We start from the raw sequence: 19,172 nt of genomic DNA, 5'->3' as shown, positions 1-19,172 counted from the left end.
AGTTCTCGATTTTTCTTTCCTAAACCTGTTTGTGAGAAGCCCAAATTCAGAATGCTGTCACCATACAACCTGTTTCCTCCTCTTCCTCATTCAAGTTTCCTGGTAACACTAGACTTAAAAGATGCTTGGCACATCCCTATTCATCCAGATTTCAGACATTTCTTAAGATTTTATGTGCTTGGATCACATTATCAGTTTTCTCCCTTACCCTTTGGACTGCCCACTACACCAAGAGTGTTCTCAAATTGTCTAGCTTCAGTTATAGCTCATTGCAGGTTACAGGGTATTGATATTTTTCCATATTCAGATGACTTGCAGAATCCTTCCCAAAGTGTCAGGAATCTCTCTGTCTCTTGGGTGAGAGATCTCTTACATAAGCTGGGATTATAAGAGAACATGCACACGTCTTTCTTGATTCCTTTTCACAGGATTGTGTTTCTGGGATGTCAACTTGACACCACAGTTCAAGGAGTTTTTCTTCCATGGGAAAAGTAGATCTATATCTAGATCTATTTTAAGGTTTCTACTCAGGTTTCTGTCACTGCAATAGAATACCTCAGGATTTTGGGTCTCATAGTTTCTGTGATTCTCATGATACTCCTGGCAAGACTCCATATGTGGAAGATACAGTGGTATCTAAAGTTCCTTTGGTCCCAGCACCAACACCCTTTGTATTTTTAAATTCCAGTGCTGGAGTTTGTCAGAAGAAAAATTATTTGATGGAGGCAGGACATAACCCCTAAATCCACATTGTCTTTTCTAACTCCATGTTCCAAAGCCGTCACAGTCACTACAGATGCCTCTGAATTTGTGTGGGGAGTGGTTTCAGGAGGGATAAAAGTGTAAGGTGTGTCGGAAACCAAGAGCAGGTGCAAGCACATAAATATAAAAGAGATGCTTACCCTGATCAAGGCATTCAATTGCCTGCATAATCTTTGGTTCCCGAGGACATCTTCAAGTAGTTACAGACAGTACCACAGTCATGTAGACATCAACAAGTAAGGGGGTGCCAGGTTGTACCCCCTCTGCAAGTTAGCCATGGTAGCTTGGGATATAGCTTCATAGAACAATTTCCCTTTACAGGCATCCTACTTTCCATCAGAGCAAAGCTGTTTGGCAGTCAAGATGAGAAGGGCAAGACAGACCCTCAAGAATGGAAACTAGATCAGGAGGTCTTCTGAGATTTGATCCATCTGTGGTGAGTTCCACTATAGACCTCTTTGCCTCCTCTATGACCAATCAGCTGGAAAGATTCTTCTCCAGGACTCTATGCAGGAAGGACCAGAAGACACATGCTTTTCTTTTCATTGGGCAGGAATGTTCCTGTATGCTTTTCCACCCTTTCCACTAATATCCAGGTTACTTTTGAAGATTCAGAAGGAATCTTCCAAGATCATTATGGTGACTCCCTTCTGGACCAGGCAACTGTGGTTCTCCTTTCATTTAGAAATGGCCACAGGCAATTATCAAAGCTTCCTCATAGAGTGGATCTACTCACTCAAGAAAAAGGGTGCTTGATACACTCCAACACCAATCATCTTCAGTTGACTGCCTGAATGATAGAGTATTATTTCCTTTTACGTACTTTTTTACTGATGGAGTAAGAAAATTTTCTACTAGAAAATCATATATTAGCAAAATTAAAGGGTTTTCTAGTTGGTGCTAGGAACATAACCAGCACCCATTCAGGGCTAGTTGTTCTCTGGTTTTGCAATATTTGTGTGAATTACTATCCTATGGCCTTCTTACTCCTCTATCAAGGTTAATTTATTGTCCATTTCAGTATGTCTGCCCATGGATCCAACTTTTTCAATGCAGTCTCATATGAAAATGTTTTTGAAAGGGGTTTTGCTTAAGAGGCTTCCAAGAAAAATGGTGACCCCTTATTGGGATTTTCATTTTATGTTAGAGAAGCTAACACTTGCTGACTTGTGGTTCTTAACATGAAAAACAGTTTTACTGATTGTCCTGAACCCTGTAAGAAGAGTATCTTAGTTACAAGCTTTTATGATGAGTCTAACTATCTGATTTTCCACAGGGGTAGGGCTTGTTTGACAACTAACCTTTCTTTCTTTTATATATAAAGTGGTATCTGAGTTTACTTTAAGCTGAACAATCCATCTCTGTTTTCTTTCCTGAACCCAAAGATGAGGGAGAATTGACACTCCATACCATGGATGTCCACAGACATCTCAGGAAATATCTTGACAGAAGTAAATCTTTCAGATCTTTGGATCAATTGTTCATTTCTTGTGAAAGTAAGAAGGGACAACCTGTGTCAAAACAGACTCTTACCAAATTATTCCCTAAGGCTATTTTTGTTATACTTGCCATGACAAATCTATTCCAGGCAGGGTCAAGACCCAGTCTACAGGGACCTTAGCTTCTTCAATTGCTTTTTAGAAAGGGCTGGGTTCTACAAGTATTCTTGAAGCAGCAACTTGGTCCTGTATATACTTTTACAAAGCACTATAAGCTCAATTCCTTCTCTATGTCTAGGTCAAGCTTTGCAAAGACCATTCTCCAGAGGCTTTTTGACTCTTCTCCTTCCACCTCTCAAATGTAGTAAGCCAGGGTAATCTACCCATATAGCTAAGGCTACTGCAGCAATCATCAATATGATGAACGTAGTACAGTTATATAAGTAAACTTACCATAACAGTAGATGTTCACTGCTGCAATAGCTGCTCCATCCATCCCCCTTGTTTTTTCTTATGTTGATTATACCAGAGTGTGGTTATTTATTTTTTTTTCCAAACATTGTCCTTTCAAGGTTAACATCCCTATGTTTGTTGGTAGGAAGGCTTTGAACAGCATGGCAAGCAAACTTGTCTTTTTGTCAGCTCTGCTCAACTAGCCTGAAAAATTTGGGCATGTGGAAGGTGCCCTGAAGCTTTGAAATCTGGCCAGCTGCTATATCCTTGGCAGGATATAACAAATATAGCTAAGGCTACTACAGCAATGATCATGCAAATGTCTAGTGTCACGGTAGGTTTACTTACATAACTGTACTTTCCTTTGCACTACTGGACAGGTATGGTAAGTTAGACATAGAAAATGGTGCAGAATCTTACACTGATGGCCCATCAGTTATGACATCTCACATCATGACAGAATAGCAGAGGTCTTAGATGGCAGGGTATTCCTAAAATCCCAGAGCATTCTGGTATAAGCTCAAATATAGACTTAGTTGATGCCATTCTCAATGTGTAGGTCTTTGTCACACTGGAATCATAGACCACTACTCTGTATCTTTCCCTGCTTAGATGGACCAAAATCAAAAGTGCATTAATTATTCTTGTTCATAGAGATAGTGCCCTATCAACAATAACTGCTGTCCCATCAGCATCAGTGATGATCAGTGTCTCTGCACAGTTGCGTACTTTTTCTGGAGGTTTTCATAGGAATCCTTACTCTTCTTGCCCATGATTCCATTCACTAACACATACATATTATTCTTTGCTGTTGGTGGTATCAAAATATGATTATACATGACAGAAAGTACAGTTTTGTACCTACCATAAATGTAGATGTTCGAAGATCCACATTGCTGCAGTCCTTACATATGGGTAGTCCGCTGTCCTCGGTCGGCCCGAATACCAAAGTATTAGGCTGACGTCGGTCATGGGCGCTCAGATCTGACATCATAGCGTCAGGGTATAAAAGCGCATGGCCGACGTCATATCCTCAGTCTTTTCTTGCCCCAGATGTCAGAAGGCCCTAAAAAGAAAGGCCACAGCCCAAAAACAGGATACCTCCCAAAAACATGCCCAACAACAACCATCACCCAAACCATATAACCATGCCAAACTACAGAGGGGAAGGAGGGAGGGTAAATTGGACTGCAGCAATGTGGATCTTCGAACATCTACATTTATGGTAGGTACAAAACTGTACTATGTTCTTCATCTCACATTGCTGCAGTCCTTACATATGGGTAGAATCCCAAAGCAGAGGTAATGGGAGGATGGCAAAATCATAAAGCATTAGGGGCTGCTAAAATGCCCTGTAATATTGCAGTGGCAAATCCAGCCCTAGACTTAGAATAAAGAGGAAGGTGGTAATGCTTGGAAAAAGTATGTACTGAACTCCAAGTGGCTGCTTCCAAAATATCTTTTGTAGCTAACCCCCTTAGAAAGGCAGTAGAAGTGGCAGTAGCTCTAGTGGAATGAGGTCTGATTCCAGCCGGAATCTCCTTATCATGATGGGAATAACAGAAAGAAATACAAAACCCAATCCATTTAGAAATAGTTTGTTTTGAAACAGGTTTTCCCTGAGAACCCAAAGCAAAAGAAACAAACAACTGCTGAGACTGCCTGAATCCCTTGGTTCTGCTCAAATAATAACGTAACTGCCTGTGAATATCCAAAGTATGCAAAATCTTCTCCCCTTTATTTTGAGGGTTTGCATAAAAAGTAGGCAAATGAATAGTTTGGTTCAAGGCCACACTAGAAACCACTTTAGGCATAAAGGAAGGATTAGTACGCAAAGATACCCTATCCTTATGAAAAATCAGGAAAGGTTCCACTGCCATAAGGGCCTGTAATTCAGAAACCCTTCTTGCAGAGGTAATGGCCAACAAAAAGCAGTCTTCCATGATAAATACTTTAACTCGGCAGTAGCTGCAGGCTCAAAAGGTTGTAGAGTAAGCTTTTCCAACACAAAATTGAGATCCCAAGCAGGAGTAGGAGCTCTACGTGGGGGTCTTATGTTCTTTGCCCCTCTAAGAAATTGCTTAAACAAAGGATGGGAAAATAAAGGAGGGTCACAGTCATAGTGAGCAGAAATGGCTGCAGCATGAACCTTTATCGAGGAGAAAGACAAACCCTTGTCCAATAACTCAGTAAGATATTGAAGAGAAACACTTAAATCAGGCTTGGAAACATCAAAGTCCTTCGCTTTGCTCCAAAGAAAAATCTCCTCCATTTATCAGCGTAAACTTTCCTTGTACTAGGCCTTCTGGCCTCCAAAATAACATTCAAAACTTGTTGTGGAAGCTGAGACCCTCCAGGGTCTAAAACAGAATATGCCAGGCTGTGAGATGCAGAGACTGAATCTTGACATTGAGGAAGTGATTGCCCTCCTGAGACAAAAGATGCGGAATTAAAGGCAGAGGCCATGGAGGCTCCTGCCAAACTCCTCAGTAGTGGGTACCAGTGCTGTCGAGGCCAATCCGGTGCTATCAGAATCATGGATGGCTTGTCTATTCTGGCCTTCAGGAGTACCTTGGGAATGAGAGGCAGAGGTGGAAAGGCATATACATGAAGATTGCTCCAACTGAATGATAGAGCATCCACCTTCCAAGCTGTGGGATGAAACATTTTTGTGCAAAACTTTGGCAACTGGTAATTTAGTGGAGAAGCGAACAGATCTATGTCTGGAGTCCCCCATAACACTGTCAACTTTTGAAACACATGAGGATCCAGTTTCCACTCGTGAGGATCCACAATTTGTCTGCTCAACACATCCGCTAAGGAGTTCTGTGCTCCTGGTAGAAACCTTGCCTGAAGATTGAGGTGTAAACTGAGAGCAGTCTCCCACAAAATCATCGCTTGCCTGCAAAGAGGGTATGAATGGGTTCCCCCTTGCTTGTTGATGTACCACATGACAGTAGTGTTGTCTGTTTGAATCAACACCTGTCCTGGGTGAAGTAAATCCTTGAAAGTCATCAATGCAAATTGGGCTGCTAACATCTCCTTCAAGTTGATATGCAAATGTTGAAGTTTGACAGGCCATGTGTCTTGCACCCATTTTCCATTGAGGTGTGCTCCCCAAGCCTTGTCCGAGGCATCTGTCGTTAGAATCTGACTCGCCTCTGGTCGGGTCACAGAGAGTCCCTTGTTTAGGTGACATTCCTGAGCCCACCACAAAAATTCTTTCTGAATGCAAGGTATTATCCGAATGACAGTGTCTAGATCTTGGCAGTGTTGTGTCCATACATTTTTGAGATACCATTGAAGCTTCCTCATATGCAGTTTGGCATTGGGAAGCACCAGAATACAAGATGCCATGAACCCCAAGGCTTGAAGGACTGTCCTTGCAGTCAGCCTGGACTGTAGAGACATTTGATGGAAATAAAGAGAAAGGCTTCTTTGCTTGTCCGGGGTCAAAAAGGCCATCTGGGAAGCTGTATTCAGTCTCACACCCAGAAAGCACATGTCCTGAGAGGGTACTAGACTGGACTTTGTTTCGTTCACAGAATACCCTAGGCATCTTAACACTACCATCACATACTGTAGATGATGCAGAAGTTCGTCTTTGTGTTGTGCAATAATCAGGCAATCGTCCAAATAAGGATAAATCTGTATTCCTTTTAACCTGAAAAGGCTATCACTGGAGCCAGAACCTTTGTGAACACTCTGGGCGCAGTAGATAAGCCAAAGGGCAATGCAGAGAACTGATAATGTAAATTTCCAGCCCGAAAACGCAGGTACCTCCTGCAACTGGGCCTGATAGGAACATGAAGATAAGCCTCTTTGAGATCCAGAGTTACCATCCAGTGATCTTTTCCCAACAGAGGTAAAAGCTGTTGTAACGTCAGCATTTTGAACTTTGGAATGTCCAGATAAGTGTTGAGGATAGATAAATCCAAAATTGGTCTCCACGTGTTCCCTTTCTTTGGTACTAGAAACAGGCGAGAATAAAATCCTAGTCCCACTTCTGACAGAGGAACTGGCTGTATAGCTCCTATTTGAAGAAGTAAAGAAATCTGCTTGTGAGCCTCTATCCTTTGCCGAGGAGGAACGTCTGGCATGCCTTTGAAAGGAGGCAATGTATGGAAATAGAACTTGTAGCCTCGGTTTATAATGTCCAATACCCATTTGTCCTGGGTGACTAAAAGCCAGTTTTGCTTGAAGAGTGCTAATTTTCCTCCCAAAGGAGCTGCCAGGGAAGAAGAATCTGGCAGCTGAAAATGCAGGTCATTGGGCCTGTTTATGAAAGGACTGGCCCCTGCCCTCACCTGCAGATTGTGCAGGTGAACTCCAAGTTCTAGGCCTGAATGTACTGTGAGCTCTGCCCCTGCCACGTCTAGATCTACCCCTAGACTGAGAATCAGAAGAAGGGTAGGTCCACCCCTTAGTAGGCCAATTTCTACTAAACTTTGGAGGTTGCACCTGCAAAAAATCTTTAACAGTCTGCATAGACTTAGCCTTGTCTTCCATTTTCTTCAAAACCGACTCCACAGGGGACCAAACAAAACTTCAGACTGTAAAGGGCATCCAGAATTCTAGTTTTAACATGCTCAGACAAATTCTGATCCTTAAGCCAGGCGTGCCTACGAAGAACTGATCCAGTGGCAGCCACCCTAGAAGAGGCCTGTACAGCATCAAAACCACACTGTAAAGAATGCTTACCCACCTGTTCAGAGACATGTACCAAATCCTGCAATTCTTTACACTCTATGCCCTCTGCCAAAGCATCCACTTTAGATTTTAGCTGAGAAAGGAGGAAATTCTGATACTTCAACATATGAAACTGGCAATTTAAAGCCCTCATTGCTAAAGTGGAAGAGGTATACACCTTCTTACCCCATTTATCCAAAGCTCTAGCTTCCTTATCTAGAGGAACCGGATTCTTTACAACAGAAGCTCTAACACCCTTAGGCCCCTGACTAATAGTTTCTGGGTCCGCCCTAGGACTCTTATACAGATATTTATGAGCCTCAGGCACCCTGTAATACCTGTCCGGTTTAACTGGCGCAGGAGGCAAAGAATCTGGATTAAGGGAAGCCTCCGAGAAAACATCTTGAACAACATCCAAAACAGGAGGTATAGCCAAGGGTCTATGCTGTGGTAAAAACAAGAATTCCCTAAGCCTCTTTCGTGAATCAGAGAAATCCTGTCCTTCCCACTTAAAATGCTCCCTCATGGAATGCAGAGTTTCTGAAAATGAAAAATCCTCTGGAGGAGAAGCAGAAGGAGTGGAATCCTCTGCATCAGAATCGAATAAGGGGAAAATCTTGAATATCTACAGCAGAAGAGTCTGAGTCGCCTGAGGCCTGATCCAAACTTTCCAACTCTGGCTCCACCCTGGGCCTCTTATCAGGAGGGGGCATAGAACTTCTAATTAAAGTAATCAAATCTTCTGCCATTTTAAGCATGTGCTTTTTAGGCACAGACCCTGAAGTACCTGGAGGGACACCAGAGGAAGGCAAAACAGACCTGCCCTTAGAAGAAGCCTTAGAAATAGTAGCAGAAGGCCTAACCACCTTAGGCATAGAAGGGAGAACAGTAACCTGAGAGGCCCCTTCAGCTTGACCTGACTCCTGTGAGGCCACATCCTGCAAAATCAAAGTTTCCCCCTGAGACTCAACAGAAACTTCAGCCGGATCCACCTGCTCCACTGTAGCTTCTGCAGGACCGGCGTCTGAAACGGACGAATCAACCTGTCTAGGTTTCAAGGATTTGTCTTTGCACTTCTTCGTGGAAGCGGGCGTCGGAGGATCCGACGGCATATTATAATTACACCGCTTACCAAAGACTAACCTAGCACAATCTAACCTTCTTTTTATAGTGCGCTTATTAAACCTAGCACAAAACCGACACCCGACTACGCGTGGTCCGTCCCAAACAAGGAATGCAAAGAGAGTGATAATCTCTATGCGGTATCTGTTTCCCACAAGAAATACAATTATTCACTTTTTCTGACATCCGGAATTAACTGAGGCAAGAAAAAACAAAATATTCCCAACGGGTACTTAGCCCAACTTGGTTTCGGTCTGAAACTCAGAATACGAAAATTTCAGAACGCCGAACGGCACTTGCAACGCTGCTTCTGCATCGGACCATGTGGCAAAAAAGACTGAGGATATGACGTCGGTCATGCGCTTTTATACCCTGATGCTATGATGTCAGATCTGAGCGCCCATGACCGACGTCAGCCTAATACTTTGGTATTCGGGCCGACCGAGGACAGCGGACTACCCATATGTAAGGACTGCAGCAATGTGAGATGAAGAACATCTTCTGGACCTGTATGCGACTGTTTTGAAAATGTTATCCCTCTCCCAGAAAGGAGGAGCTAAATTAGAAGAGATGACTATGCAATGATATTAATAACAGTGATGAATGTTCAGAGAGTGATGTGCAGATACAGTATATCAGTCATTAAGGCTGACATACATATGCAGAAGTCCAGCTCTTCCAATGTGGTTGCATTTATGGGCTGCAATCTAGCATGTTATCCATATGGCCTGAACAGCACAGCCTTCATGAACAAGAAATGTTCATGCATATTCACATTATGCTGAGTATTCCCACTGTTATACATGCCTCACAGTGTCTTACCTGTTTATATCCACCTGGTGGATACGAAGAGGTCAGGCACTTTGTGTCAAGTATAACAGACGGAATAGTCAGTATAATGTGAAAATGGATAAATTATTGATAGAAGTAGAGCCCCACACCATTCTATATGAATGTCCATGTAAGGCCTGTCACTTTATTTCCATTAAAATGAAACACCTTGTGGAACAAAACTTTATATCACCCACTAGTGTCTCTATCTTTCATCATAATATTTGATGGACTACCCTCATGTTGATGCATTACCTCACTTCTCTAGGCTTTTTTGGTTTACGAGATATAACTGTGAGTTTGATACCAGGTACAGAGCCAAGGGATGTTCTTCTATATAACTGTTGCAGTATCCTAAAAAAAAAAGAGATCTCCCACCCATGACAGCCCAACACTCTGCCAGTATACAAAAGCCTAACGATCCTGTATGCGCTGTATGTCACACTTGTGCTGTCTTCACAGAACATAGGTATAAAAGCAGAGTACGAATGCAGCTACCCAGAAATTCTTTGCCATCAGTTCAAACATGATTATTGCCAGCTGGTCTGAAAGCCTTGTTGTTGTACCAAATACTTAGCCACCAGGTAAGTGCGTTTAGGGGCTGTTTTTTTTTTTTTTTACTTTTCATGGTCTTGTATTTTTTTGCTACCTAGAGTTCATGTCATCCAAGAAGGGAAATGACATTTGTGCCTAAGACATTCAGAAGTCATTTCTCTTCTCTAGCAACTTATCTTGAAAACCAACAGCTTAAACAGTTAGCCCAGGATATATCGCAGAATCTTTTAACCCCGAGATACTACCACTATGTAAGAAGAAGGCCAAGAAGTCTCAGTCAGATTCTTTAGCTGCCCACCCACCACTGGATGTCCCTTTAGAAGTGTGTAATAGCTCTGCAGGTCATTCAGCATCTACACTGGATTTATCTGCCATGGCGCTATCAGAGGCTGGCATGGATCCTTCTCTGAGGCTTTGCTGGGGTCTGCGCTGGACATCAAGGGAGAACCATGATTGATTATCTCAGCGGGTCTTAGAGGGAGCCTGCAGATATTGGTCAGGGAAGAGGTTCTGGGTTCTCTTATCAGATCTCACCAAGGATCACAACCTCTGGTATTTATTAGGGCTGATGTCCCTTCCAAGAAAAGACACAAATGAAGCATGTTTTGGTCTGTCCTAAGGGTCCTCAAAGGGAATGGCAAGAGTTTACTCAGGGCTTTTTTTCTGCCTTGATAGCCCTAAAGTCACCTCAAGGGGTTTCTATACCTGATCCTCCTTGGACCTTTATCCCTTCTAAATGGCTTAAGGAACCATAATCCTCAGATGAGGATTCACTGACACTTTGTCTTATGGTTCTGATGAAGAGTAGTTTGTTAGCCCAAATCTCATTTTGAGAAATTGTCCTTTGGGGACACAATTGCTAGGATGATGGAATACTTTAAGTGGGATTCTTGTCAAGTGTCTGATATTCAGAGAAGATGATAGTAGCTGGTTCAGGTGGATACTCCTAAACCATCAGGAGTTCTTCCTGTGTTGGCAGCCTTGAAGATACTCTCATTGCTGCTTCCAAGTCTTGTGATTCTCAGCCTCCTCCTCATAAGAAACCCAAAAGGGTCTATAAGGTTTTTGGTGATTGTCAATTTTTATTTAAATGTCCTTCTGCTGATCCTGCTGTGGTGTCAGTCTCTTCTGCCAAACCTTCTAAGCTTTTGCCCTCTTCCAAACTTCTGCCTTCTGATAAGGATAGTAGGGCTATGGAGAGGCTTGGCAAGAACTCTTACACTTCTTTTACTTTGGCTTTTAGGGCTGTTCATTTTGAGACCACATGACCAGGTATACTCCGCTCTTGACTGCTCAAGCTTCTCCGGTTATTTCTGACCTCCCTGATTCTGAAGGCAAATCCTCTGCCTTATCTATTTTAGGTTCTGCATCTCAAATTGCTCACCACTCTAGTAAGTGTAGCTATGATGCTGCTGATGCCTCTTCCAGGGCTGCGGCTTTTGGGTCTGTCATGAGGCATTATTCCTGGCTTTATCTCCAGTCTTTGCCTGGGGACATTAAGGCCAAGTTGTTGGATGCTTCTTTGGATAATAAACATATTTTTGGGACTGCTGCTGCTATTGGTTTAAGTCTCTTCAAGAGAAAGGCAAAGCCTTGCAGGACCTTCAACATATTTTTGTCTCTCCAATCCCTATGTCTAGAGTAATTATCCTTCTAGATATGCTTTTCTTCACAGGCAACCCCACCAGTCCTCCAACACAAGAAGTGTGGTAGGCAGGCCCCCACTGCTAAGGCTTCTCAGATTTCTGTGGCCCAGAAGCCTTCTTTATCTGATAAGCCTCCTTCTCCTTGACAATTCACCCTCCCCACCTTCTTTTATACCAGGTTACTTTGTCCCTTCAGCTTCCCCTTTGTCTTCCAAATTAGCATCTCATCACTTCAGAATCTTGGGTTCTTTCTATCATCAGTCAGGATTACTTCATGGTATGGAAGTCTCTCCCTCCTTTTTCAGGGATTCCTCAACCTCCTCTAGAGCAGATTACGTATTTCCCAGAAGTTCTAGGGTCCATGGTGAACACAACAGTGATGTGGTATGTCAAGTGGGGAGGCAAAAGATCTTGCCTTCTCTGTAGGATGGATCTTCAGGCTTGGGAAGTGGATTTCAGTTACCCGTTAACTCTTCAGGCACTATACATTTCTTCAGAGTAGAGACTAGTGGCAGGCTGTCTGAGGAGGTACAAAACAGAGCCTCATGAAGAATGCATCACAGAGACATGCTTCTGGACATTGTCCATCTGTGGGGCATTTCTCAGGTAGATCTGAACAGGCAGCTTCCTCTTTTCTGCTTCAGTGTGCCATGCCATCTGGAGTGAAAGACAGATGTCCTTTCTTTTCCTTGGAAGGAGATATTTCTTTATGCTTTCCCCTCCTCTTCATCTACTTCCAAGAATTGTGCATAAAATTAGCTGAACTTCCCAGAAATCTTGCTAGTGACTCCCTGTTGGCCAAGACAGCACTAGTTCCCCCCTCTTATTGCAGCTGGCCAGGGGCAATTCCTAAAGGTTTCCTCACTGGTTGGATCTCCTCACACAAGACAAGAGGTCTCTCATCTATCCTCAACTATTCACTCTACAACTGACACTGTGGATAATAGGCTTTGATTCCTTTCAGGCACCTCATTTATGAGGACTTGCTCAGGGTTTTACAGGATGCAAGGAAAACTTCAACCAGAAAATCTTATTTGTCCAAATGGAAAAGATTTTCTGTCTTGTGCCATGCTTGTAACCAGGACCTTTTTTCAATAGGGGATCCATCTGCTCCTCTCTTATTTTTGTGAGTTGCTCCACTATGGCCTGGCCTAATCTTCTGTGAAGGCCCATTTGCCAGCCATGTCTTCTTGCTATCCTTGAATCCTCCTTTGACTAATCGTTTTGAGGCCAAATAATTTCTTAAAGGCATCATGCATATTAGGCCTCTAAAGAAACATATTCCTTCTCCTTGGAACCTTAATTTTGTTTTGGAAAAACTGTCTCAGGCTCCTTTTGACCCTGCAGATTCTGCTTTGTTGCAACATTGTACCTAGAAGACTGTTTTGTTGCTGAATCTTACTTCTGCACAGAGAGTTTCTGAACTCCAGGCCCTTATGGCCATTCCTCCGTTTTTGTTTGTTCACAGGGACAGAGTGTCCCTTCATAATAATCCTTCTTTTATGCCCAAGGTAGTAAACGAGTTGTCTTTGAATCAGTTGGTACATCTCACTTCCTTTTTCCCTTCTCCTCAGTCTGCTAGTGAGAGGGTCTTGCATACCTTGGATTTGCAGAGACAGCTCAGGTACAATTGAGATAAAACTAGGGCCATTTGTAAGTCTGATCAGCATTTTGTTTCCTTTTATCCCAGGGCATTGGATTTGGCTGTTTCTAAGCAACCAATCTCCTCCAGGATATCTAAGGCCATTTTCTTTTTTTACACTTTTCACGGCAAATGTCTGTCTACTTCTCTTAGAGCTCATTTCACTAAGGCTGTTGCCTCTTCTGGTGCCTTATTCAAGGGGTCAGACACCAGTTCTATCCTTTAAGCTGCTACTTGGTCTTCAGTGTATACCTCTACTAAACATTATAAGTTGGATATGGTTTCTAGGGCCAGAGCAGGTTTTGCTGAAACCATTTTATGTGTGTTTGTTGAGGGCTCTTCCCAGCCTACCAGCTCCCATTCCTTTCCTTGAGGCTTTTTTCCTCTCTTTTCTGTTTAGAATACTGTAACAGTGTATAGAAGGACATAGTACAGTTGTGTAAAGTCTTACCATAACAGTAGATGTCCTCCTCTTCAATGTTCCCCTTCCTCCAACCCCCTCTTGTTTGTTTTGATTTTTCTTTTAGATTCCATTCTGCCAGAGGGTTTCCCTTTTTTCTTCTGGATTTTTTTCCTTTTGGATGTGCATGGATTTCTCCATCCTTTGTAGACTATTCTCTTCTGAGGAAATTCAGTTCCTGGTAGTTACGTCCGTATGTCGCTTTTATGCCCTACATTCTGTGCAGGGAGCATAACTGTAATGTACGGTGCATACAGGAATATTTGGCTTTTGTATACTGGTGGAGTTTGGGCTGCCCGGGGTAGAAGATTTGTTCTATTTGGGATACTGCAATAGTGAAGAGGAGGACATCTACTGTTATGGTAAGATTTTACACAACTTTACTTTCTTTCAAACTCCATTCAGTAATTGTAAGTTTCATTGTTGTGAATGTTAGTATAGGTTATACTAAGAATATAGAAAAAGCATAAAATTCTAAAAAAACAATTTTACTGCCAACAAATATGTTTACATAATTGTAGTATTCACAAGTGGTTATAGATAAGAAAGTGCTCGTAGTAAAATATATTTTGAGAGGGCGGGGGGAGGCTGGGTTGAAAAGAAGGAGATAGAGGATTACAGAAAATGATTTTGGTAAAGGTTGGCAGTTAACACTCAGAATTAAATGTCTGAGCTGTTATTGAGCTGCTTCCTGTAGTCAAAAGGATTTGATGTTTTCCACCTCCATTTGCCTACTATATTACTCTGAGCAAGTCACTTAGATAGTACTCCCAGGTAACTCTGAAAAGAGTCACTTGTTATCCAGTTAACAAATATATAAATTAAAAAAATGACCCTTTGCTAAGTAATATATAATGGGTTGACATCTGGATGGCCAGCTTTTGACTATACTATGATTATAGCATATACTGATGAAAGAGATTCATAAAGCAAATGTAATATGTAATTTGGGGGCTGAAAAAACATTTGACCTAGATCAGAAAAATTATAGCTATTTATCACCATCAAACATGAAATCACAGATTAGACTTTGGCATGTATCTGGTTTATTGAAGTTCTTAGAATATATAATAAAGGCAATGGATGAATTATTTATAAAATGCATCAGCATACATAGCAGTTAATAAAACACAAGTATAGTATTTCTTAGTAGTTCATACATCACACGATTGTCATGATACAGCAAATAGATAGCTTCACAGATCATGACAAAATTCTGTACAGGAAAATTAAAAACATGCTACCTGTAATTTTGTATTATCTTCCTGGCACCTTCCAGTGTTTCGTTGGATAGCAAAATATTTCGGGGATCAGTCACCATAAAGAAATGTCTGGCTCTGCCCATGAAAGAGTTCTGGTCCCATTGTGGTTCTTTAATATTAATGTTCAATGGCAGTTCTTTGGTCATCCTTGAAAAAAGAAATCTCAGTTATTTAACAACAAACTACCATAACATTTTTCATATAAGGTTTCATATCAAACATTTTTTGCTATTATGTTTTTCTCTTTTTGAATTGTGGTGTATATATATATTAAATTATTTTGTATACAGAGCTACTCAATATAAGTAGAGGGAATCTTGACATATTCAATAAGTATCTCAATGGCCTGTATAACTCCTCAAACAAATGACTGTTCTACATTTCTGCATAGACTTCTATCATGTAAAATAATTTTTCTGCCATATTTTACTCATCCAGGGTGAATCACTTAATACACACATATATATATATATATATATATATATATATATATATATAGAGAGAGAGAGAGAAGGAGAGATATACACATCGACACACACACACACACACACACACACACACACACACACACACACGCACACACACACACACGTGTATGGGTATATTTATATAAAAATATATATATATATATATAGAGAGAGTGAGAGAGAGAGGGAGTGAGATTTGTATATAGGTCTACTGAATATAATTAAAAGGCCAAATATCAATGTTCAACAAGCCAAACACAAAGCATCAAAAATGCAAACATCAACATGCTGCTATGCATGCACCAAGCAATAACCTCAGCATATGCAAACTTAAGAAGTAAAAAAAAAAAAATGAAGAAAAACATTGTTTTGGGGAGTTGTGCCAACACACTCCATGCTTATTATATATTAACTCCAGGACTGCACAATAATAGGGAAAGGGGATATTCCTGAACCCCGCGAATTGTGCAATTTCCTACTCTTGCAATCATATGATTAGTTAACCAAATTCTGTCAACCAAGCAGATGTCAAACAAAACAATTGATTAAATTCATTACTCCAATATATAAGTGTATATATATATATATATATATATATATATATATATATATACATATATATATATATAGATCTACTTCATAACATTGAAATTTCATAACATTGAATTTCATAACATTGAGACCAAAATATCCAAATCCCAAAACACTGAATACCCAACTCATTGTAAACTCATTTCATTGAAAGTGTGTTTCATAACACTGAAAACTACAATGCATATATAAATAACATCCTCTCCACTTATAACAACACCTAACTAACAAACACATTTTCTACTATGTTTCTGCAGGGGGGGGGTAAGCCCCCTGCAACCCCCACACCCCCCTTAAATTAAATATACCTACTCCAAGATCGCACTCCAGTGGACAAAAGTTAATTTTCTAACCTCACTGTATCACAATCACCATACACTGATGTTAGGAAATTAACTTTTTTCCACTGTAGTGCAATCATGGAGTTGGTATATTTAATTTACGGTGGCAGAGCTGCCCACATGAAGGGTGAAGGTGGGCTTGCCCCCCTGCAGAAACGTAGTAGAAAGAGTGTTAGTTAGTTGTTGTAGGTGGAGGTGATATTATTGGGTCTATATTAGAACATCAAAGTTTCAAAACTTCGAATGTTCTAATATCGACTCCTATTCAGCGAAAGCTTAAAACATCGAACATACAGAACAGCAAATTTTTTTCCTAGGGAGAAAATGTGCTGTTCCAAAACACATACACACAACACAAGCACACCAAACAAACAGCAATCCACACACATACATCTAAAATCTTACACCTAACCCTACACTAAACTATACATACACCACTAACTATCCACTTACCTTAACCCAAACCCTAACCCTAACGTCCGTCACTATCGCACACTCCCCTCACCTGCGCCCTAACCCTAACTCACCTACCCCGCCCTAACCCTGACGTCCACACAATTGCACACTTACCTGACCCGTGCCCTATCCCTAACTCACCAAATCGGCCCTAACCCTCACATCCACTCAATCGCATGCATACCTAACCCGCACCCTAACCCTATCTAACCTAACCCGCACTCAATTGCACCCTTACCTGGACTTGACCCGTAACTTTCCACCACAGCGCTGAAAATACCGAAGCAACAGAAACGGACAACCGAATTCTTTCCCTAGGAAAAAATTTGGTTTTCTGTAGCTTCGATATTTTCAGCTTTCGCTGAATACGGGTCGATATTAGAACATTCTAAGTTTTGAAACTTTGATGTTCTAATATAGACCCATATTATTTATTTGTGCAATATAGTTTCCAATGTTATAAATCACACTTTCAATGTTCTGAATTTTCAATGTTTGTTATGGTCTCAATGTTATGAAATTCAACATTATGAAATTTCAATATTATGAAATAGACCCATATATATATATATATATATATATATATATATATATATATATATATATATATATATATATATATATATATATATATATATATATATATATATATATATATGTGTGTGTGTGTGTGTGTGTGTATGTTGTATCATACACCATTAGTTCAGTTTTACCAGTATTAATCCTCATGCCTGTTTATCTTTTAATTGCTGGTAAACTTGTCAGCTTAAAGTCAAAATGAGCAGATTGTCAGCATACCCAGTAACTGCAATATTTGCATTCTTTTGTAATAATATATTTGCTTTTATACATTTTGCATTTATATTAATTCATCACTGTAAATTATTAAAAGAAGCAAGCATCCTTATCTTACATCCTTCTGAACTGAAAACTGATCTATATATACATTTTTTCTAATTTACTCTTTGTCTAGACTTATTTCTATGATGCAGTTACAAAACAGGCTATGTGAGGTTCTGTCTAAATCTTTTTGTTACCAGGATCACCCCAAGCTTTGGTTTACCAAAGTTATCGGATGTCTTTTCCATACTGAAAATACTCAGGAATTCAAAGAGATTCTCGATGCTAGTACTGATTGCTTAATGTGGTTTCATCAATTAGCACAGTGGTGAGAATCTGTGATTCAGAGATAAAGTAAATCTGCACTGAGGAGTAGCTCATTACCAATTAATTAGCATGTCTTTGAATCAAACACTGAGCTGTCAGACCAGAAGACAATAGTGTTATCCTTATCAGTCCACTTTTCCTGTCAGAACAGTCACCTCCAGCATGCACACAGATACAATCACCCATGCAGTCTCACACACGTGCACACACACACACACACACACACACACACACACACACACACACACACACACTCAGACATACATACACATGCACATAAAGTGACTGCTTTGCTCTCTTCCCACAGGGTGACCAGATTTTCACACACACACACACACACACACACACACACACACACACACACACACACACACACACACACACACACACTCATACACACATATCCATGCAGTTGCTTTCATGCTCCATACACTTAACAACTAACTTGGTTTAGACTTCCACTTTTCCACTCTTTTTTTCATTATTTGGCATTTTCTAACCCACCCAGCAAAATAGTTATGTGATGCTCTGACTTTATGATCTACTGGCAATCCATCATTTTTAGAAATTCATGAATTTAGTTGCCCCTTCCCCTATTTAACTCAATATTGTACTCCTTTTAATGTCCCATGTATGGCAATATATTCCGAATTGTTCTTTCATCTTATAATCAACTTTACAACCTCACAGCTCCTTGTTAGTCACCTGCAAACTATCATTTTATTATCCTATTTCTGCTTTTCTGTACTTACAACCTACTTTCCATCCAGCAACACCTCAGCTAATTTGCCCTAAGTTCAAAAAGGGTAGACAATTTTTTTGAATTTTTCTGTAAGTCTGAAATTATCTGCATATACACATATCTATCTATCTGTCTATCTATCTATCTATTTTATATATATATATATATATATATATATATATATATATATATGGGTTTACTTTGACCCATCGAAAACTCACTTGTACGAACTGCAAGTAAGCGAGACTGGTTCAGCGAAAGTGCAATTACGCAAAAATTCACTTTCTAAAAAACCACATCGATGAAGAGTGTTCACCGGATCTTTGAGAGGAGCCTGTAATGTGTATATGAATTTTTGTTAGAGATCGCGATACAGTGAGGATAAGGGAATATTCCTTTTTCCCCACTGTATTGTGATCTCGGAGTTAATATATATAAGTAGTGGGGGTGTGGGGAGCTGCAGGCGTGCTTGCACCCCTGCATAATTGTGTTTTCAACATTTGTTTTTTTTTTGTTGTTTTTATTTTGATTCTTTTTATGTTTATTG

The 19,172-nt window shown here is 40.6% G+C and overlaps 1 protein-coding gene across 1 annotated transcript in view; it reads right to left on the bottom strand.

Annotated features, from left to right (window-relative positions):
• Positions 1 to 19,172, bottom strand: part of SFXN3 (sideroflexin 3) — a 600,282-nt gene that overhangs the window by 395,593 nt on the left and 185,517 nt on the right. Inside the window, exon 2 of the mRNA XM_044056492.1 lies at positions 14,844 to 15,008. Coding sequence (XP_043912427.1) covers positions 14,844 to 15,007 — 164 coding nt within the window. The 5' untranslated portion in view covers position 15,008. The remainder of the gene's footprint in view (positions 1 to 14,843; positions 15,009 to 19,172) is intronic.

Source organism: Protopterus annectens, chromosome 14.part0 (assembly GCF_019279795.1).
Source record: "Protopterus annectens isolate FY-2018-M chromosome 14.part0, PAN1.0, whole genome shotgun sequence".
In the NCBI taxonomy this organism is placed as follows: Eukaryota; Metazoa; Chordata; order Ceratodontiformes; family Protopteridae; genus Protopterus; species Protopterus annectens.
The sequence above is the reverse complement of the archived record's forward strand: the minus strand, read 5'-3'. Positions and strand labels throughout refer to the sequence as shown.